This window comes from Lutzomyia longipalpis, chromosome 4, assembly GCF_024334085.1.
Source record: "Lutzomyia longipalpis isolate SR_M1_2022 chromosome 4, ASM2433408v1".
NCBI lineage: Eukaryota > Metazoa > Arthropoda > Insecta > Diptera > Psychodidae > Lutzomyia > Lutzomyia longipalpis.
In genome coordinates, this window is record NC_074710.1 from 20,191,426 (window position 1) to 20,213,858 (window position 22,433).

General features: G+C 36.0%; 1 protein-coding gene across 2 annotated transcripts; it reads right to left on the reverse strand.

The window, feature by feature from the left end:
• Nucleotides 1-20,476: 20,476 nt before the first annotated feature.
• LOC129794715 (regulator of chromosome condensation-like) lies at nucleotides 20,477-22,132 on the reverse strand. Of its 2 annotated transcripts, none has more exons than XM_055835569.1 (3): nucleotides 22,070-22,132; nucleotides 21,336-22,007; nucleotides 20,477-21,268 (listed from the first exon to the last, which is right to left on the reverse strand). In XM_055835569.1, the coding sequence occupies exons 1-3, from the start codon at nucleotides 22,108-22,110 to the stop codon at nucleotides 20,683-20,685; spliced, it is 1,299 nt and encodes a 432-aa protein (XP_055691544.1). In that variant the 5' UTR covers nucleotides 22,111-22,132; the 3' UTR covers nucleotides 20,477-20,682. The 2 variants fall into 2 exon arrangements, with proteins under 2 accessions (XP_055691544.1, XP_055691543.1); XM_055835568.1 differs by having other exon boundaries at nucleotides 21,336-21,996; nucleotides 22,053-22,113.
• Between the last annotated feature and the right edge of the window lie 301 nt (nucleotides 22,133-22,433).

Here is a 22,433-nt window from a genome sequence, read left to right on the forward strand (position 1 = left end):
AGGCAAAGAAACAAATTTTTAAGGGAGTGTTTTAGGGGTTGAATTAAAGGAAAATTCTCAATGTGGAAGGAAGTGTTGTTGTCGTTGAATAATTTTTTAATTGAATGCTTCTCACCATTTCTCTTCTCTATCTCGCTGTGGGAGAATAATGAGACGAAGAGGAGAAAAAGGGAAAACTTGAGGAAAAGTCGTGTTAATCAGACAAGAAGATGCCCCGAAAGTTAGTTTGACGATTTTCCGGTGAATTTGTTGTAACATTTTATTGCGTCATTCCGCCAAATCATTGAGCAACAAAGTCTCAAGAGTTGTGAACTACGAGTGAGAGGGAGAGACCATAAAATACGTTGGTATTATGAAAAGTGACGCATTTTGGATGTTAAACCCAAAACCCCTTAACATATGTATGTATATAAGTATGCAAAGTTGAACGGAGTATCGAGCGATGTATTTATAGAGAAAGTCTCGACATTTATTGAAGATGTTTCCCTACCCCCGTTTGAAGAAATATTGGCATTTTCATTGGTGGACATGAGGGAGGACTTTTTCATTCTTTACTCCTTCTTCCGTTTTTTTCTTCTTCTCGACAAAAGAACATTATTCGCATGTAAATCGCTTCTTGTGAATGGATCTGAGCAAGAAAAAGTTTGGTTTTCATCTCCTGTCGGACAGATTTGACTCAATCATTTGTGCACAAAAGTTGATCTTCTCCGTGGGGCATGGATGGAGATTATGTGCAACAGGAAGGATGCAATTTCAATTGATTTCTTAGGGGGTAAATCAATGAAAGTTCTTTTTGGGGAGACAAAAAAGTCGTTGATGGGAAAGAATGTGGAAAGATTTGCTAAACAATCGTTAAAGACGTTTTTGAGAAGAAAATAAATCATATTGAAAGAGAATTAAAAATCATTATTTTTGCTAAAGCCAGGAAATCTAATAGGAAATACATGATTTTTTGCTTTTGGTTGTGATGATTTTGAATTTTACTTATTAGTTTCTATCAAGGGGTGTTTATCTGAGTGAAAATCTTCGGATTATTCGTCGGGATTCGGATTATTCTTTAAGATCCTTCTTCTTTTTAATTTTTTTTCGGACCAGACGTCATTTCCCATAGCCTTACAAGATTCTGATTATTTGTGGAGATTCGGATTATCATCAATTAGATTCGGATTGTTCGTAAATTAGATTCGGATTAATCGGTAAAATTCAGATTATCGTTGAGTTTTGGCTTATTCGTCAAAACTCAGATTATTCTTTCAGATTCAGATTAAACATCAAGGATATTCAGATTATTCTCATAATTCTAACATTTCGTCAAGAAGATTCAGATTATTCGTCGAGTTTCGGATTATTCGTCGAGATTCGGAATATTCGGTAAAATAAATCGAAATATTCGACAGATAAACACCCCTCGGTTTCTATTCTTGTGAAAATTTTCATGAGTATATTCAAGAGGATTTTTCTTTATCCCTCTACCCCTGCTGGCAACATTAGGCATTCAATTAGGAAATTAATTAATGTTAAAATTTAGACAAGAAACTTTAAATGTTAGAATAGCGCCAAACAATGAAATAAAGCTTTTTTATATTTTATTTAATATTCTTTATTATTTATTTGAATCAACCAAATTCCCGAATACAACATATTTTCTACTAATACCCAATATTCCAAAAACTGACAGAGCTTAACTGCTGTTTAGCCACCCTAAATTCAGTTTTATACACTCATTAAGTAGCTAACTTATTACTAAATTATTATCATTAATATTCACAGCTTTAACGAAAGCAAATAATTTTAAATACAAAAGAAAGTTTCAAAAATTTAGAAATAACAGTTTCAAAAATAAGATCTTTCAAGATAATCACAAAAAATTAGAATAATTTAAATTAAAGATGCAAAGTATGATACACTTATAATCATCTGTGAAAACGAAGATGAAAAAGTGAAAAAGTTTCTCTACCTTTTAGATAAATTTGAAATTTGTCGGTTGATTATTTTCATTTTAATCAAAAAATTCATTTTATTTCTAAAATAATTCCATTTTATTTTCTCAAAATTCATCTAAATTCGACACAAAACAAATTTTAATTAGTTTTTTAGGATTTAAATTGTGTAAAATCTACATAAATCCGTTAAAAATATCTTAAAAATTCTATTCTTTTTTTCTTTTCATTTGGCTACCTTTCCTTTAGAGAGCTTAATTAACCTCATCCTTCAATATGTGTGTGTGTGTCCTTATAGAATGAATGCCGATGATTCCCTCAAGTGGATTAAGTGGCTTTTATTTTATGCCTCATTTTGCTCAACACATAAAAGTCTTCTCCGTGGTGAAAATTCGGTGAGGGACGCCTCTGCTTTATTGCGTCACGTTGGTCCTCTTTTGCCACACAAGGGGCGGGGGAGGGAGAAGGAAGGAAAAAAGGCGTCTCTAATTACTTTGTCTTCGAAATGGTTTGTCATATAGGACGATGGTCTTCCGGGGGCGTCTTTCCTCAAAATGTTTCACCACACTTGGGCAATAAAAGTGGATGGAAAGTTTTTCTCCAAACTGCTGTGTGTGTGGTGGGAAAACTTTGTAATTTCCATTGAGGGTGGAGAAGATCATTTTCGTGAGTCATTGGACTGAATGCTGAAGGAAAAAAAAAGAGGCGAACATTGTGCATACGCGGACGCTCTTTTACTGCTAATCGAAGTGAAACGATGCATTTAACGATAATTGCAATGATATTTGTCCCCAAGAAGAATTTTCATTTACGTCTCTTTAAGGATTAATTAAAAGGTAGGATATCCCAGGAAGAAAAGAAAGTCACATCAAATTAAATTGATATACCCACGCGAAGGTGAAATTGCAATTTACCGCGTGTGAGCTCTAAAGGGAAATGCCGCCAAAAGTCTTCCTACTCACAGGAAAGTTGGAAGAGGGGATGAAAATCCATCGGATCAGGATTTTATGGGCAGGAGCACCGCAAAGGCAAATGGATTGTTTATAGGAAATGTCTCGGTGTTTTACGATTTAATAGATTCTCCGTGTCTTTGGACACATTTTATGGGATGTTCCCATATATGAATGTCACTCGTCGTATAAATTTTTCATAGTTTTCCTAGCTTTTCTTTTTTTTGCACCAACATTCCGCACTATGAGCTCCAGACAACAGTTTAGCTCCACTTTTCCGCCGCATTGTAATTGAATTCACTTTTACGACAACCGCGTCAAGACCCCGTATGGGGATTTTAGAGAAAATTCTCCTTGAAATGCATCACAAAAAATCAGGAGAAAAGTCAAGAAGGTCAAAAAGATCAAAAATATAATATATTCCTTTGCTTGAAGGAAACGTGACGTATATAAGTAGTACTCACTGCGGAGCATGACATTTTACAGGTGAATTGTTGATCAATTGTTGAGCCTTAGAGTTTGAAAATGCTATAAGAAATAGAAAGTATAACGATTAGAAGTTTCCTATTGATGTTAGAAAATTTCATTTTTTATAAATTAATTAAATATTAAATAATATTGTGAAATAATACTACAACACAATGCCGATTTAACGAGGCATCGTAAATATAGTCATTTTCACTTAAAGGCGGTGCAGGATTCACTGAGAGGAGGGATCGTTAGATACAAGCAAACCTTTTGGATAAAAGAGTTTGCAAGCCCTTCTCAGCTACTTTCTCTGAACACCCCTCCCCCCCTCTCGTCTGCCACCCATTTCTGGGGCCCAGGAACCACCACACGTGGAGGTGAGAGTAGGAGTTGCTTAGGAGAGGCTATGTGTGACGCTTCACTAAGCTTTCGGTTCCCAACCGCCCCGCACAGGGCTATCTCTGCCTAGGGCCGGCCATGGTGTGTACGTGTTTGTGCGGGGGGGCAGATGTGGGGCGACTTATCTGCGTGGGCGGTTGCGTGAGCGGTTGCGTTGCAGCATGCGCAAGCGTACAACTTCACGATGACGGGAGGAGCGCTCTCGCAAGTTAGCAAGGCTGAACTGATGCCGCATGTGCTCCTCGTACTCCTCTCCCCTCTTGCCGTATGAAACCCACAGAGTCCACATCAGGTCATCGAGCCGCAGTTGCGAGAAGCTCCGTTTCCCCTTTTTTCCGTGGTAGTTGAAGAGCCGGATCAGGTCCTCCTCCATTATGCACCTCAGGTCGAATCGGTCTTCTGGTATGACCGACTCGAGGAATCCCAGGTACTGCGGTATAAAAACCTGCACAATGCACATAGAGCCTCCTCTCCATATCCTCCAGCTCACCTATCGTTGCCTCAAGGTGTATTGTGCAACTCACCGAGCTGCTGGGTGGCTGTACGGTACGTACAATCTTATGACCACCCGGCAGCTCGGAGAGTCACATAATACATCTTTTATGAGTGGACTTACATAGGTGAGCGGGATCTGTTGAGGAGGCTTTCACGATGACGGGAGGCGCGCTGTCGCGTATTCGCTCTATCAAACTGCAGTCGCATACGGTCGTCGTACTCCTCTCCCCTCTTGCCGTATGAAACCCACAGGGTCCACATCAGGTCATCGAGCCGCAGTTGCGAGAAGCTTCGTTTCCCCTTTTTTTTTCCGTGGTAGTTGAAGAGCCTGGTCGTACATATATAGAAATTTATCAAAAACATTTTATGTATTTTAAATCAACTTACCAAGATGATTTCCTCCATGCGTGGCTGGAAATGCCTACGAGAGGCCTCCGCTGCCATTTGCTCACTATAGATGTCGTTGACCATCCTAGCGACATTCTCGGTGGTATTGATGAGCCCTTAAAATTAAAAGAAAATTTATTGTATAAATCGTATAAATAAAAAAAAACATTGAATATAGAATATATGTATTGTCTGGAACTATAGGGTGATCAAAATAAGATGGACCGTTGTTATAGACTAAACCTTATAAAAGCGGTCCATGTTATCTTGACCAACCTATATTAATACATTAAGTAAGTGAACCTAAAAAGCCTTAATTGGGAAAAACTTACCTGGAAACTCATCATTGACGCATGCTAGTCCCCTAGCAATCGCGGAGCGATTTAATGGCGGTTCCTGAACCATATCATCACCTGTAACTACAAAATGGAAGTTTATTTCGCAGTTTCTGGCCCGCAAAATTAGTATAAATATTTATTCTTACTTACTTGAAATGCACCTCACTTTCTCCATTTGAATCGGATTGATCCATCACTTTATTTTGATCACGCTTTTCTACTCACTTGAAAAAAATAACACTTGTAAAGCGCACGCACTTCAATGGTAGAAAAAAAGCTCTGCTGATAAACCGGAAACGAGCATTATGCAAAGTTTCGTCAAAAAAGGGGTTCATCAGTTTCTACCAAAAAGTTCCTCCAAAAGTGTGAAGAAAAAATGATTTTTGGAATTAAAATTTTTGGCCAATATTATTCATAGGCCTCGGGCAAGGGGGAAAAGAGAGCCTTATGAGTAATATTGGCCGAAAATTCGATTTTTTGAATTTCACTGAAAAAAAATTATGATATTTTCGAAATCTTGAATCCGTTCCGCAAAATTAGTAAAAAATATTTATTCTTACTTACTTGAAATGCCCCTCACATCCATAATTTTATTTCGCTCACTTATCTTCTCACTTAATAAAAAACACTTTTTTTTCTTTTTCTTAGCATAACTCTGTGGAAAATTACAAAATCCTACAAATCTCATTTGGAGCATCATTTGCACAATAAAATGCATGCGATGAACCACATTAGAAGTTCCTGAAACACTGCTATTTAGCGTTATTTAACGGAAATTGATCGTCACGTATAGAAATGTTTTTTCTTTTTCTTAGCATAACTCTGTGGAAAATTACAAAATCCTACAAATCTCATTTGGAGCATCATTTGCACAATAAAATGCATGCGATGAACCACATTAGAAGTTCCTGAAACACTGCTATTTAGCGTTATTTAACGGAAATTGATCGTTACGCATAGAAATGTTTTTTCTTTTCCTTAGCATAACTCTGTAGAAAATTACAAAATCCTACAAATCTCATTTGGAGCATCATTTGCACAATAAAATGCATGCGATGAACCACATTAGAAGTTCCTGAAACACTGCTATTTAGCGTTATTTAACGGAAATTGATCGTCACGTATAGAAATGTTTTTTCTTTTTCTTAGCATAACTCTGTGGAAAATTACAAAATCCTACAAATCTCATTTGGAGCATAATTTGCACAATAAAATGCATGCGATGAACCACATTAGAAGTTCCTGAAACACTGCTATTTAGCGTTATTTAACGGAAATTGATCGTTACGCATAGAAATGTTTTTTCTTTTCCTTAGCATAACTCTGTAGAAAATTACAAAATCCTACAAATCTCATTTGGAGCATCATTTGCACAATAAAATGCATGCGATGAACCACATTAGAAGTTCCTGAAACACTGCTATTTAGCGTTATTTAACGGAAATTGATCGTCACGCATAGAAATGTTTTTTCTTTTTCTTAGCATAACTCTGTGGAAAATTACAAAATCCTACAAATCTCATTTGGAGCATCATTTGCACAATAAAATGCATGCGATGTACCACATTAGAAGTTCCTGAAACACTGCTATTTAGCGTTATTTAACGGAAATTGATCGTTACGCATAGAAATGTTTTTTCTTTTCCTTAGCATAACTCTGTAGAAAATTACAAAATCCTACAAATCTCATTTGGAGCATCATTTGCACAATAAAATGCATGCGATGAACCACATTAGAAGTTCCTGAAACACTGCTATTTAGCGTTATTTAACGGAAATTGATCGTCACGTATAGAAATGTTTTTTCTTTTTCTTAGCATAACTCTGTGGAAAATTACAAAATCCTACAAATCTCATTTGGAGCATAATTTGCACAATAAAATGCATGCGATGTACCACATTAGAAGTTCCTGAAACACTGCTATTTAGCGTTATTTAACGGAAATTGATCGTTACGCATAGAAATGTTTTTTCTTTTCCTTAGCATAACTCTGTAGAAAATTACAAAATCCTACAAATCTCATTTGGAGCATCATTTGCACAATAAAATGCATGCGATGAACCACATTAGAAGTTCCTGAAACACTGCTATTTAGCGTTATTTAACGGAAATTGATCGTCACGCATAGACATTTTTTTCTTTTTCTTAGCATAACTTTGTGGAAAATTACAAAATCCTACAGATCTCATTTGGAGCATAATTTGCACAATAAAATGCATGCGATGTACCACATTAGAAGTTCCTGAAACACTGCTATTTAGCGTTATTTAACGGAAATTGATCGTTACGCATAGAAATGTTTTTTCTTTTCCTTAGCATAACTCTGTAGAAAATTACAAAATCCTACAAATCTCATTTGGAGCATCATTTGCACAATAAAATGCATGCGATGAACCACATTAGAAGTTCCTGAAACACTGCTATTTAGCGTTATTTAACGGAAATTGATCGTCACGCATAGACATTTTTTTCTTTTTCTTAGCATAACTCTGTGGAAAATTACAAAATCCTACAGATCTCATTTGGAGCATCATTTGCACAATAAAATGCATGCGATGAACCACATTAGAAGTTCCTGAAACACTGCTATTTAGCGTTATTTAACGGAAATTGATCGTCACGCATAGACATTTTTTTCTTTTTCTTAGCATAACTCTGTGGAAAATTACAAAATCCTACAAATCTCATTTGGAGCATCATTTGCACAATAAAATGCATGCGATGAACCACATTAGAAGTTCCTGAAACACTGCTATTTAGCGTTATTTAACGGAAATTGATCGTCACGCATAGAAATGTTTTTTCTTTTTCTTAGCATAACTCTGTGGAAAATTACAAAATCCTACAAATCTCATTTGGAGCATCATTTGCACAATAAAATGCATGCGATGTACCACATTAGAAGTTCCTGAAACACTGCTATTTAGCGTTATTTAACGGAAATTGATCGTCACGCATAGACATTTTTTTCTTTTTCTTAGCATAACTCTGTGGAAAATTACAAAATCCTACAAATCTCATTTGGAGCATCATTTGCACAATAAAATGCATGCGATGAACCACATTAGAAGTTCCTGAAACACTGCTATTTAGCGTTATTTAACGGAAATTGATCGTCACGCATAGACATTTTTTTCTTTTTCTTAGCATAACTCTGTGGAAAATTACAAAATCCTACAGATCTCATTTGGAGCATAATTTGCACAATAAAATGCATGCGATGTACCACATTAGAAGTTCCTGAAACACTGCTATTTAGCGTTATTTAACGGAAATTGATCGTCACGCATAGAAATGTTTTTTCTTTTTCTTAGCATAACTCTGTGGAAAATTACAAAATCCTACAAATCTCATTTGGAGCATCATTTGCACAATAAAATGCATGCGATGAACCACATTAGAAGTTCCTGAAACACTGCTATTTAGCGTTATTTAACGGAAATTGATCGTCACGCATAGACATTTTTTTCTTTTTCTTAGCATAACTCTGTGGAAAATTACAAAATCCTACAAATCTCATTTGGAGCATCATTTGCACAATAAAATGCATGCGATGAACCACATTAGAAGTTCCTGAAACACTGCTATTTAGCGTTATTTAACGGAAATTGATCGTTACGCATAGAAATGTTTTTTCTTTTCCTTAGCATAACTCTGTAGAAAATTACAAAATCCTACAAATCTCATTTAGAGCATAATTTGCACAATAAAATGCATGCGATGTACCACATTAGAAGTTCCTGAAACACTGCTATTTAGCGTTATTTAACGGAAATTGATCGTTACGCATAGAAATGTTTTTTCTTTTCCTTAGCATAACTCTGTAGAAAATTACAAAATCCTACAAATCTCATTTGGAGCATCATTTGCACAATAAAATGCATGCGATGAACCACATTAGAAGTTCCTGAAACACTGCTATTTAGCGTTATTTAACGGAAATTGATCGTCACGCATAGACATTTTTTTCTTTTTCTTAGCATAACTCTGTGGAAAATTACAAAATCCTACAGATCTCATTTGGAGCATAATTTGCACAATAAAATGCATGCGATGTACCACATTAGAAGTTCCTGAAACACTGCTATTTAGCGTTATTTAACGGAAATTGATCGTTACGCATAGAAATGTTTTTTCTTTTCCTTAGCATAACTCTGTAGAAAATTACAAAATCCTACAAATCTCATTTGGAGCATCATTTGCACAATAAAATGCATGCGATGAACCACATTAGAAGTTCCTGAAACACTGCTATTTAGCGTTATTTAACGGAAATTGATCGTCACGCATAGAAATGTTTTTTCTTTTTCTTAGCATAACTCTGTGGAAAATTACAAAATCCTACAAATCTCATTTGGAGCATCATTTGCACAATAAAATGCATGCGATGAACCACATTAGAAGTTCCTGGAACACTGCTATTTAGCGTTATTTAACGGAAATTAATCGTCACGCATAGAAATGTTTTTTCTTTTTCTTAGCATAACTCTGTGGAAAATTACAAAATCCTACAAATCTCATTTGGAGCATCATTTGCACAATAAAATGCATGCGATGAACCACATTAGAAGTTCCTGGAACACTGCTATTTAGCGTTATTTAACGGAAATTGATCGTCACGCATAGAAATGTTTTTTTCTTTTTCTTAGCATAACTCTGTGGAAAATTACAAAATCCTACAAATCTCATTTGGAGCATCATTTGCACAATAAAATGCATGCGATGAACCACATTAGAAGTTCCTGGAACACTGCTATTTAGCGTTATTTAACGGAAATTGATCGTCACGCATAGAAATGTTTTTTATTTTTCTTAGCATAACTCTGTGGAAAATTACAAAATCCTACAAATCTCATTTGGAGCATCATTTGCACAATAAAATGCATGCGATGAACCACATTAGAAGTTCCTGGAACACTGCTATTTAGCGTTATTTAACGGAAATTGATCGTCACGCATAGAAATGTTTTTTCTTTTTCTTAGCATAACTCTGTGGAAAATTACAAAATCCTACAAATCTCATTTGGAGCATCATTTGCACAATAAAATGCATGCGATGAACCACATTAGAAGTTCCTGGAACACTGCTATTTAGCGTTATTTAACGGAAATTAATCGTCACGCATAGAAATGTTTTTTCTTTTTCTTAGCATAACTGTGGAAAATTACTATACGGACCCTCCCATTGAAAGACAGGGTGGTTATATTTAATAGAATTTTTTGTGGCTTTTTATTTTAATAAATTATTTTTATAAATTTTTTTTGTGATTTTTGTGTTTGTATAATTTGTAATAAATGTTATGATTGTGATTTTATTGTTTAATGTTATAATTTTATGTTCAAATTCTACTTTATGTTACATGTTCTTTTTAATCAATTTTTACGTGCATGGCACGAATACTCAATGTTTGTCGTCTTATGGATGTCCCTGTGTTTTCCTTGTGATGTCTTCAATAACCATCTGGCTCGTTGGACGATCTTTGATGGTCCTTCGACGCTATCGCGGCTCTGGGGGTTATCCTGGAGGTAGCTCACTGAATGCTGGATCCTTTATGGTGGAGAAAAGCCAAGATGTCAAGAAGGTCAAAAAGATCAAAAATATAAGAACTTTGCATACAGGAAACGAGACAAAAAATTCATTTTAATAAGAATAAAAATTATAAGTAATACTTACTGCGGAGCATGACATCATTTTACAGGTGATTTGTTGATCTCTGGTCTGCCTGTCGTCCTCCTGACCCAAACTTTGCCTTAGAGCTTGAAAATGCTATAAGAAATAGAAAGTTTAACAATTAGAAGTTTTCTATTGATGTTAGAACATTACATTTTTTTTATTAATTAAATGTTAAATAATATTGTGAAATAATACTACAACACCATGCCGATTTAACGAGGCATCGTAAATGTAGTCATTTTCACTTAAAGGCGGTGCAGGATTCACTGAGAAGAGGGATCGTTAGATACAAGCAAATCTTTTGGATAAAAGAGTTTGCAAGCCCTTCTCAGCTACTTTCTCTGAACACCCCTCCCCCCCTCTCGTCTGCCACCCATTTCTGGGGCCCAGGAACCACCACACGTGGAGGTGAGAGCAGGAGTTGCTTAGGAGAGGCTATGTGTGACGCTTCACTAAGCTTTCGGTTCCCAACCGCCCCGCACAGGGCTATCTCTGCCTAGGGCCGGCCATGGTGTGTTCGTGTTTTGTGCGGGGGGGCAGATGTGGGGTGACTTATCTGCGTGGGCGGCGGCGTGGGCGGTTGCGTTGCAGCATGCGCAAGCGTTCAGCTTCACGATAGCGGGAAGACCGTTCTCGTGAATTCGCTTTGTCGAACTCGTGCCGCATGTGCTCCTCGTAGCTCTCTTCCCCTTCGCCATAGTCGTTCCACAGGTTCGACATCAGCAAATTGAGGCGCAGATCCAAGAACCTGCGTTTCCCCCTTTTCCCGTGGTAGTTGAAGAGGCTGATCAGGTCATCTTCCATGATGCACTTCAGTTCGAATCGGTCATCTGGCATGACCGACTCGAGGAATCTGAAGTAGGCTAGGAAGTAAATGTTGTCCTCGAGCCTCCTCTCCACCTCCTCCAGCTCTTCCATCGTCGCCAGTTTTCTCTGAAATAATAAAAGAAATGAACACGAAATCGATCAAGTACAACTCACATCTTAGACAATACAAGAAATATATCGATATCTTGACCGAAATTTAAAGCAGAAATATCAGAAATTTCTTTAACGACAATTTCTTAACGACAAGTATTGTCAGAAAATAATGCGCTTTAAAGGGTTTCTTGTTCGCTAAATAAGGCCCATTATTTAGACCTGTCAAAAACTAATTAAGAAGTTTCTGTAAATCAACTCAAGTAAATGATACAACGCTTTATAATTAAACTTACCGCGAAGGGATTTGGGCCATCGACAATGGCTTGAACAGCGGCAGGATTCGCCCTGGGCCTTACATTTCCCCCAATGTAGGGTACTTCTGCAGCAGCTCCCAAGGCTTCCCCTGCTTGTTCCTCCGCCCAATCGTCATCCATCGCAGCCTCCTGAACAGAGGCAGCTTCCACCACGGGCCTTACATTTTCCCCAAAATTGGGTACTTCTGCAGCAGCTCCCGCGGCTTCCACTGCATGTCCGTCTACAGCTGCAGCTTCCACCACTCCTCCTTCAGCGCCCTGCTCCTGCAGTTCACCGAATCTCCTCTACAAAATACATATAATTGTATATGTTAGGAACTATATCAAATTAATCTAAGCTTTTTTTTTAAATTTCAAATACTAAATAGACCATGTACATATGTATCGACGTGCCCAAAGATTATGAACCATAGTCGACTATGGCTAGCAATCGAGATTGCATATTTCAATGCGCCAACTATCCCCCCACCACCCCTGAAAATATTATCTCAAAATTCATATGTCCTCGAGGAAATATAAGGGTTTTTCTGAAAAGTGCGAGGAAAATTTTTCTTTAACTCCGCAGGTTAAAAACCATTTATAGAATAGAATAGAATAATTGTTTATTATATCCAAAAGATACATAAAGATCTATTGTGTAGGACCTTTAAGTATACATATTTTTTTAGAGGGACAACCGGAAGTCTTCATGCTGCACAATTGTTGGATGGCACCACTAGCTCCCAGTCATAAAAATTCAAAAGGGTGTTCTCCTTCTGAGCCAATCTTCGTTGAGAAATGACGAGAAAAAAATTATGATTTTACAACAGCTTGTTGAAGCGGGCAAATGTGAGTTACTTGTAATATTCAAGAAGATGTTCATTTTCAATATTGTAATACGAGGTAAATTGTCGCTTCGCTCCAATTTTCCTCGCCCCGCTTCGCGGGGGTTTTGCGCTTCGCGCAAATTTTAGAGAGAAAAAATTGTGATGCTTTATAAGTATGATTGGGCACACTCATCAATCTCAAAAGAAAAATTTGCAAAGCGAAGAAATCATTTTCATACAACATTTCCGGCGTCAAATTCAAAAATTCGCAAAAAAGCATGAGAGTTATATGGGGGCTACCTGAAGGGGGGCTTCGGGGGGGAAATGGATACGGCTACTCGAAACCGCCTGTTATAAGGAGCCTCTGTACCAAATTTCATCGCGATCGGTCAAACGGTGTAGATTTGTATAGCCGAACACGACTGATTACCAACAAACAGACCTTTCTTTATTATATAGATAATAGGATTCACTGCATTAATAAACATTTTTTCACTATTCCACAGTTATAGTTTTGGTTTTAATTTTTAAATTTAATTCAGTTTTTTAATAGTTTTTAATTAATTTGTCTTGTGTCACTCGCGAGAGCTCTTTTTCATTCTATCGATATAATTCAACTGGAGAAAAAAAAAACAATTTGCACTATTTCACGACACACTTGATTTTTTGATTATTAAATTTTACTTCGAAATTTCTTGAACATTCTCCCACCCAATTGACTCCATGTCAATTTACTAATCATGCTTTTTTAATCGTCAAGTATAAATTTTTAGGCGCCAAAGGTACATTTTTAATCGTCACAAATAAATTTTTTGGCGTCACGGATACATTTTTTGACGTCATGGATACATTTTTAGGCGTCACGGATACATTTTTTGGCGCTACAGGTACATTTCTAGGCGCCAAGGGTACATTTTTTGGCGTCACGGATACATTTTTTGGCGTCATGGATACATTTTTAGGCGTCACGGATACATTTTTTGGCGCTACAGGTACATTTCTAGGCGCCAAGGGTTCATGTTTAAGAGTCACGGATACATTTTTTGGCGCTACGGGTACATTTTTAGGCGCCAAGGGTACATTTTTTGGCGTCACGGATACATTTTTGGGTATGTAGGAGGACATGGTTCAAAAAGTTTGTTTTTTGGATGAAATATTTTCCTGATTTTTCTGAAAATATTTGAGTTTTCGCATGACCACTATCCTATAGAAAATTTTCCAGGCTATAACTTTGTCTCAGACGATTTTTTTCAACTCGACGGGAAAATGCATTTTCAGTCCATTTTCCGAATTCTTGCCATTTTAACTTTCTGCCTCAACTATCGGGCAAAATGTTAATTTACGTTTTTTGTCATTAAATTTTAATTTTATGAATTTATTTCATCTAGACACTATAAAAGCAATTGAGAATAAGATATTTATGCAACAATTGGAAATTTTTTTAATAAAAAAAATATAGAAAATAAAAAAAAAATAACGAAATTGCACTTTTAATTTTGTAAGTGGTTAAATATTAGTAATAGCGAGTAAGATAACATGTTAAATTATAAGTAATAAGTGTGCTGACTAGAGAAAAATTGAAAAAAATAAATATATAAAAAAAGTTAACAGCCTTAAAAACGGTTTCTAACTTTTTGCCCCAAAGTGGTACTTTTTACTATCAGTCTTCTACGGAAAAACTTGGAAAATTTTTTCGGAAAATTTAGACTAGGTTCCTCTTCAGCAATAGTTACTTTATTTAAAATGCATTTGGATAAAAAAAAACTACAGAGAAATATGCCACAATACGATATTGAAATGAAAAGTCAAAATAAGTTTGAAATTCGATAAATTTGTTTTTTAAATATGTCCCAAAATATTAGATCAATTATTATAAAACTTTATAGACTTATTTAGAGTTATAAAAGGTACCTTTTAACTAAATTAGAACAAATACGAACTAATATTTACTGAGATATTGAAGATTGTCTTGTCTTTCTAACTTTTTGCCTCAATTACCCCTAAATAGAAACTTATCAAAAACGTAATATGAATTTTAAATAAACTTACCGAGAACGCTTCCTGCAGCGACGTTAACCCTTGCTCCAACGAACTAAGGCGTCGCTGCATATCCGTGCTTCTGGCCTCCGCTGCCATCTGCTCGCTATAGATGTCGTTGGCCATCCTAGCAACGTTCTCAATGGTGTTGATGAGCCCTGGAAACTCATCATTTACATATGCCAGTCCCCTGGCAATCGCGAAGCGGTTCAACGGTGGTTCCTGAACCATGTCTTCACCTGTAAATACAAAATGGACATAGTAAAAATACAGGAGGGACAAAAAACATTTTTAAAATCAATTTGAGATGCAAAATCGGCCAATTAGAAAAAAAGAGATATGGCTCTTAGAACTTTGAAAATATGTACAAGAATTTTTCAAATGGCAGTTTCTTCTAAACTGTGATAGATTTATTATTTTTCTAACTTGAAAGTTTTATATTAAATTATTTTATTGTTTTTTTTAACACAATACTAAAAAAATCCAATTTTTTAAATTTTTAAATGGGACAGATTTCTTCGTTTTGAATAAATAATAAATTTTGTTTTTTTAACTTACCCCAGATATCTGGAACTCCGCTGTAATGTAAAAGAAGAAAAAGTGTTTTAGCAATTTAATTTGTGAGCAGTATTAGAAGACGAAAATTTAGGTTTCTTGAGTTAGATTTTTTATTAAAGAAAAACAAGAAATATAATGTGGATTAGCTTTTGTTTCTATCGCCTCTTGCGGACGTTTTAGGAACTTAGAATGATCTAGACAATTGTAGGGCTTCTTGACATCTTTCATTTGAGCTAGAGTTGGTCAAAATCGGTCAAGCCGTTCTCGAGTTATATCAAAAAACCACTTTTTGCTTTAAGCCGCCATATTTGCTAAACGGTTTAACCGATATTCAAGTATGAATTATCGATGAAAACGTCTCATTGAGCTCTACAACATACTTATATTTCAGACCTCTAGATATAAGGGAACTGGTTGATGGTGTTTCAAAATGACGGATGACGGCCATCTTGGATTTTGGAAATGAGAAAAAATGAAATTTTACACCCACATTTCTATAGAAAACTTCAAACCGGAAGTCTCTATCTGTTACCGTTCTCGGGCTATAAGGCAAAATGTGGAATCCGATTAACGATATTTCAAAATGGCGAATGACGGCCATCTTGGATTTAGGAAATGAGAAAAAAATAATTTTTTCGCCCGTATTTTTATAGAAAACTTCAAAAAAGGCAAAATTTTATTCATCATGAAAATTTCATGAAATTTTGGGAAAATTTCAATGAAATATCAAAACTTTAAAATGCTTTAAAACCTTGTTTCACCACGAAAATCTTTATTTCGATGACACCAAATTTTCCAAAAATTTTCACTTTTCTTTTATTTTTCCTAACGTTCTATCACAAAAAGTTCTGATAATAATTAATCAGAACAATTTATTAAATTTTAATAATAATTTTTTTATTATCCCGTAAAAGTTAGGTTGTGCGTTGGGAAGGGGCAGAAAATGTTAGTAAGAAAAAAAGCGCATGTTAAGCGGACCAAAGAAAACTGCTTTTTCTGCTTATTTTGCAGTTTCCCGGCCCGCAAAGTTAGTAAAAAATATTTGTTGTTACTTACTTGAAGAGTCCATCACTTCCTTCATTCGAATCGGAAGGATTCATCACTATTTTTGGTCACTTTTTCTTACTTGTAAAAACTCACTGCCAAAGTGCACGCACTCACTTGGTAGAAAAAAAGCTCAGCTGATAAACCGGAAACTTGCATTATGCAAAGTTTCGTCGTAAAAGGGGTTCATCAGTTTTCACCAAAAAGTCCCTCCAAAAGTGTGAAGAAAAAATGATTTTAGGAATTGAAATATTTGGCCAATATTATTCATAGGCCCCGGACGAGGGCCTTAAGAATAATATTGACCAAAAATTTCGATTCCCTTAATCATTTTTTCTTCACACTTTTGGAGGGACTTTTTGGTGAAAACTGATGAACCCCTTTTACGACGAAACTTTGCATAATGCACGCTTCCGGTTTATCAGCTGAGCTTTTTTTCTTCCATTTTAAAGTCCGTGCACTTTGGCAGTGTTTTTTTCAAAGTGAGAAGAAAAGTGAGCAAAAGAAAATCAAAATTTCGATTTTTTGATTTTCACTGAAAAAAATTATCAGATATTTTTGAAATTTTGAATCTTCAACTGATCCACCGAAAATAGGCCATGGACGCGACTCAATTTTAGTATGGAATTCTTTGGTACGAAATGAAGTTGGACTGCGCTTTTTTAATAACAGCATCAATCTCAGATCCGTTTGTACCATTAAATTCTACAACTAATAACGTACAATATGATAGATTCTCAGCGTGCGATCAGAATTCTAAATGTCAAAAAATTAAAATTTTATTACCAAAGGAGAAAAATTCTCATACAAAAAATGAGCCATTTTTGCTCTTCAACTTCACAAAAAAAGTAGACCGTGTACAGGGCCTAACCGGAAACGTGCTGATGAGGATTTTCGTCACAAAAGGGGATTATCAGAAAACTCATTTTTTGACCTATTTCGTAGCATTTTCGGTTCCGTATAATTTGTATAAAATATTTATTCTTACTTGAAGAGACCATCACTTTCTCCGTTGCGATCAGATTGATCAGATCTAGCTAGAATAATTTTAAAAATTATCAAATTCAAGGAAAAAGAATTTTCGTAAATGTTTCAACATAGATGAAACTTGAGTTTCATGGTCATCTCAAAAAGACTGTCGCAACCCTTGCAAAATTAGTTTCCGCCAAAGGAATTCGTGACGACATGTCGTAAGACAATTCACAAATTTTTCTTTTTTCCAGATTGGATAATTCTTTAAACAATTTAATCACTATTAAATTTTATTAAAATTATTTTTTTTATTTAATAGAACTCAAAAAAAAATTTAAAAAATAAGAAAGTATTTTTTAAAAAATTAAAAAAAAACGGTGGTACGAAAAATTATATTGATTATTGTAATTTAAAATATTTTAATTTTTAAATAAAAAAAAATAAAAAATAAAAAAATACTAATGTTACTAATGTTAAATCCGCTATATTATTTTAATTTAAAAAATAAAGTTTTATGTTTTGTTTTCTAAACACATCTTTTGTTTTTATTTTATTTTTTTGTTAGTTTTATTTTTATTAAAAAAAAAAACGATAACTTTTTAAAGATTTATTATTATTATTATTTTTTGGTTTTTAGACCTATAAAAATTTAAAACATTTTTTGTACCACAGTTTTTTTTTAATTTTTAAGAAATATTTTCTTATTTTTAAAATTTTTTTTGAGTTCTATTAAAAAAAATAAAATAAAAATTAATAGTGATTAAATTGGTTAAAAAATTATCCAATCTCGAAAGAAGGAAAATTTGTGAATTGTCTTACGACATGTCGCCGCGAATTCCTTTGGCATTTTTTGGAGGGGTTGCGACATGCTTTTTGAGATGACCATGAAACTCAAGTTTCATCTATGTTGAAACATTTACGAAAATTCTTTTTCCTTTAATTTGATAATTTTTTAATTCGTTCTAGCTCTGGTTCTATTTGAGCTAGAATGTAAAATGACCAAGTTCTGGAAACGTCTGGAACTGGACAATGAACTGGGATGAATTTTATCTTGATAGGACTTTATTTCATTGAAAAATTTGAGGTCAAAGATTAAATTTAATTTTTTTTAATATTTTGGGGGATTTAATTTAAAAAAATCGTCGACTATTCTACTTAGAATTATTTTAAGAATATTTGTGCCAATTCATTACTCTAGCTGAAAAATGAAAGAATTGCAAAATTTTTTTTAGGTTAGTCACCTATATCCTAGACTATAAATATATGGAGATACATTTATTTCTTTTTTTTTGCTGCATTATTTATCAAAAAAAATCAACTTTGTATCCTATAAAATACAAAATCATGAAGTAAATTAGAAAGCATAAAATATACATATTTTTTTATGTGTGGTACACCAACTCTTGTAACTGCTGGGATGCGTTTTGGTATGACTTTCTCTTTTAGCAGTTCTTCCCGCCTAATTTTCCTTGAATCGTTCAAAAATTCGCATCACCCTTCCCTTCTTATTTTGCCAACACTTAGCAACAAGTCACGATCGTGGCGGAAACAAATTTGTTTGAGTTGTTTTGTGTTCGTGTAATAACCACCCACGCAGGGCTTGGGGGAGGGACGGGGGGGGAGTGGTTGAAAAATTTTCATGCATATAGAAAGCTATGGGACAAACTTCTCCTCCACCCTCATCCCTCCTACACCGTGCTGTAGCGCCCGGAATTGGGACAGACTACAGCGAAGGGTGGCAGGAAGTGTGAGAAGCGAGAGGACACGGGGGGAAGGGGAAGGGACTCTTTGAAATTCAATAAATATGTCAAAATTCTAAATTGGTGTTGAACGTGCGAAAAATATCCAAAGAGGCAAAATTACTCTTCATCCTTGGGCACGCTATATATGTGTGGGTTTGATGCTATGAAGGCAAAAGCAGAAGAAAAAAAAACATCCCCATTGGAAAATGATAAAAATTTCCCTACAAATTGTCCCCGCATCGCGAATATTGCGAGAAGAGGAGGAAAGAGAAAATATTTTTTTGTCAATTTATAGGAAAGCTGCATTGCGTATCGCAAAAGAAATGAACTTTCCAATATCACGCGCGTGGAAAGTTTTTTTCTTCTTGCGTGCGGGGGTGGAAATTCGTTGGTTTGGTTGAGTATATTAAAAAAAATAGAGAGATGACAAAATGTGTCCTTGTTTCAAATCTCAAACAGAGCGAGAGAGTGAAGGAATTATTTCACTCACAAGGTTGCAATTTGATGCTCACATAGAACTTTGAAACATTGATGAAGGAGCACGAGGTGAATGCTAAAAAAAAGAGCCCCCATTTGGGATGAGCTCTCGCCTCACCCGGAATTCCGTGGCACAATTTGTGCGGTCTCAATGTATAAAAATTGATTCATAAATAATAAACAAGCACAGGGTGTCTTGAGAAGGCAGGAGGGTGGGAGGGTGAGAGAAAAAAAAACACATAAGAAGCTGCCGTGGACGATTGGTGTGAGAGGAGGGAGGAGAAGAAAAAAAAATTGAGAGGGACATCGTCTTTGAGGGATTGATATTGGCAAGTGATCCACAATGGTGTGTGCCAAATTGGCAATTGGACCCCAATTTGAAGGATCACCCACCCACACGCCCTCGCCGCAATTTCCCCATACGAAATGTCGATTCATTGCCACATTTACATCACTTTCGCTGAATTTTTCTTGCACTAGCTGGGGTTTATTTTTCCAGAGAGAAAAAAACACATAAGGGTAGAGCACGAGGGGTGCAATAAATAATACAGAAGTAATAGGTACTTCTTGTCCCTGTAAAAAAAGTACCTATGCTTGTAAACAAGGGGTGAAGTCTCAAAGGACGCAGGAAAGTCAATTATGCATATTTGGTGGGAACCTTTCTCTTTGAAATATTTTCTGTTCCTGTGCGAATTTTCGGCTGGAAAATGATTTTAGGGGCATACGGGAAGCCCTCCGGGGGCACTGCAATGCAGTTTATCCCACATTTTTCAATTTTTTTTGCACAAAAAAAAGTTGCTTTGAGGTTATGTTTGCGCAAAAAAGTTACCTCCAGTAGTGTCAAAAAAGTTACCTCGCGAAGACGTCAACCAAAAGTTGCAGCCGTCTGTTCAGAGCCAATGTGTTTAAATTGAGCCTCGTCTGATCAGATGAGTAAAAAAAAAAACACAAAATTTTCGCCCAAAGGCAGTTCAATCAGTTCAACTACGTTTTTTTTATTTCACATTTCGGTAAATAAGGACTTAATAATTCAGGAAAGAAAAATCAAATAGATAATAAATGATAGAGAAAATTTTTGAGCAAAAAAAAACTCAAAAAGGAAAATTTCAATTATAAAGGAGAATTCAAGATGTACCTTTCCTACTTCCTGCTATCCTTTTTATGCCTTGGAGCCCTTAGCTGTGGTCTTACGCTTCTTTACTGGCACACTTGCGGTGTCTTCTGACGCCTCGGCAGTGGAATCCTCAACCAGGAAGATGGTGTGCTGCCTTCCACTATCCACCCGTAGGACTTTCTTACCCATCACCTGTTCCCCAATGAGCTGGGTAGGCACAAAAACGTCCGTGTCTGAGCCCAAACCAAGCTGATGGTTGCTCCCCATGCCCCAGCAAAAGACCTTTCCGTCCGTGGTGAGGGCAAAGCTCTGAGAATCGCCACAGCTAACGGCAGCAATTGAATACTTATCCAGCTCGGTGATTTGTGTCAATTGTACTGCATCGTCCGTCTCTTGACCCAACCCAAGTCTTCCGTTTTCCTTGCGCCCAATCACATAACACTGATTATCTTCTTTAACAATCAGCGTATGATACTGTCCGCCACTCAAGACCTTTACATTCCTTATTTCTGTGCATCGTGGCCCGTAAAACAAAGTGTTTTTGCTGAACTTTTCGGGCATAGCCAGTTGATTGTAGTTGTTCAGCCCCATAGCATAAATTTCCTTTGTTCGACGGTCCCGGAAGAAAGTGCTGCAGGAATTGCAAATTATTATTTTTTATCAAAATTGTGGAACTGAAAGAAATGAGATAAACTTACGTAAAATTTGTCGCCCAGATAGCCTCAACGAAGCGAACTTTGGAAATCACTATTTCGGGCTTCAAGTACTTCCAGAGTGGTGACTCCTCAGATGACGGTGGGCGGATTACTCTGCCGAGTTGTGCGTGCTCGCCACAGCCCACCGTTAACATCTTCCCTTCAGTTTTGAGGATGACCAAATGATCAGCTCCGGATGCGATATCTGCGACAAGCACATCAGGCAGAAGTGCGACGGGTTCATCCTTAATGCGTACCTCGATTGAGACACCCATAATACGGTTGAAAATCCTGAATGAACCCCACGCGTATACGTGTCCACTTTCCAGAAGGCACGCTGAATGGGAATCTCCGGCGGAAATTTTTAAGCACTTCTCCGGCAATTTAACTCGTCCGGGAACCATTTCTGAACCCTTTACTGATGTATCACGCCCCAGGGCTCCCTTGTCATTGCATCCAAATGACCACACTTCTCCTTCAGTCGTTAGACACAGTGAATGCATTCCGCCAGCACGTACGTCTACAACATTCTTCAATCCATCCACAACAGCCGGACAAGTTTTCTCCTGAACATCTTTTCCGAGACCCAACTGTCCCATATTATTCTGCCCGCACGTCAGAACATATCCCTTCGCTATCGGTCTCTCCGGTAGGGGAAGTTGCACTGAGAAGCCCCTAGAAAATTAGGAAAATTCAGGAAAATAATTAAAATGTACTCACATTTCTTGGAAACGCACCCAGCCTTCTTCCTGTAGCCAACCATTATTGTGGACCACATTGAATTTTTCTGACACCGGAAATTTTGGACAAAATCGTCGACTAAGTGTCCCGATGTTGCATATGTCAATTTTACCCTATGCAACAAAATTTTTAAATTTTCACAAAATTTTGCTAAAATTAAGGAATTAGGTCATTAGTTAGTCCTTTAAAGGACTAAAATATTAAAATTGAAGAGAATGTGTCCCTAATAAACGTATTATGACTAAAAAATAGCGAAAAAAAATTTTATTTTCAACATAACCTCAAATTGCTTCCGGACAATTTTTTATTTAATTTTTAATGTTCAAAAAAGGACATTTAAGGACGAAAAAAATAATTTCA

Excerpts from the sequence above, each read along its gene's own strand:
- LOC129794715 (XM_055835568.1), bottom strand. The coding sequence starts at position 22,110 with ATGTGGTCCACAATAATGGTTGGCTACAGGAAGAAGGCTGGGTGCGTT. Across the intron at positions 21,997-22,052 it reads TGGGTGCGTTTCCAAGAAAT|TGCAACTTCCCCTACCGGAG; the intron begins GTGAGTACATTT and ends GGGGCTTCTCAG. Across the intron at positions 21,269-21,335 it reads ATCTGGGCGACAAATTTTAC|CACTTTCTTCCGGGACCGTC; the intron begins GTAAGTTTATCT and ends CAATTCCTGCAG.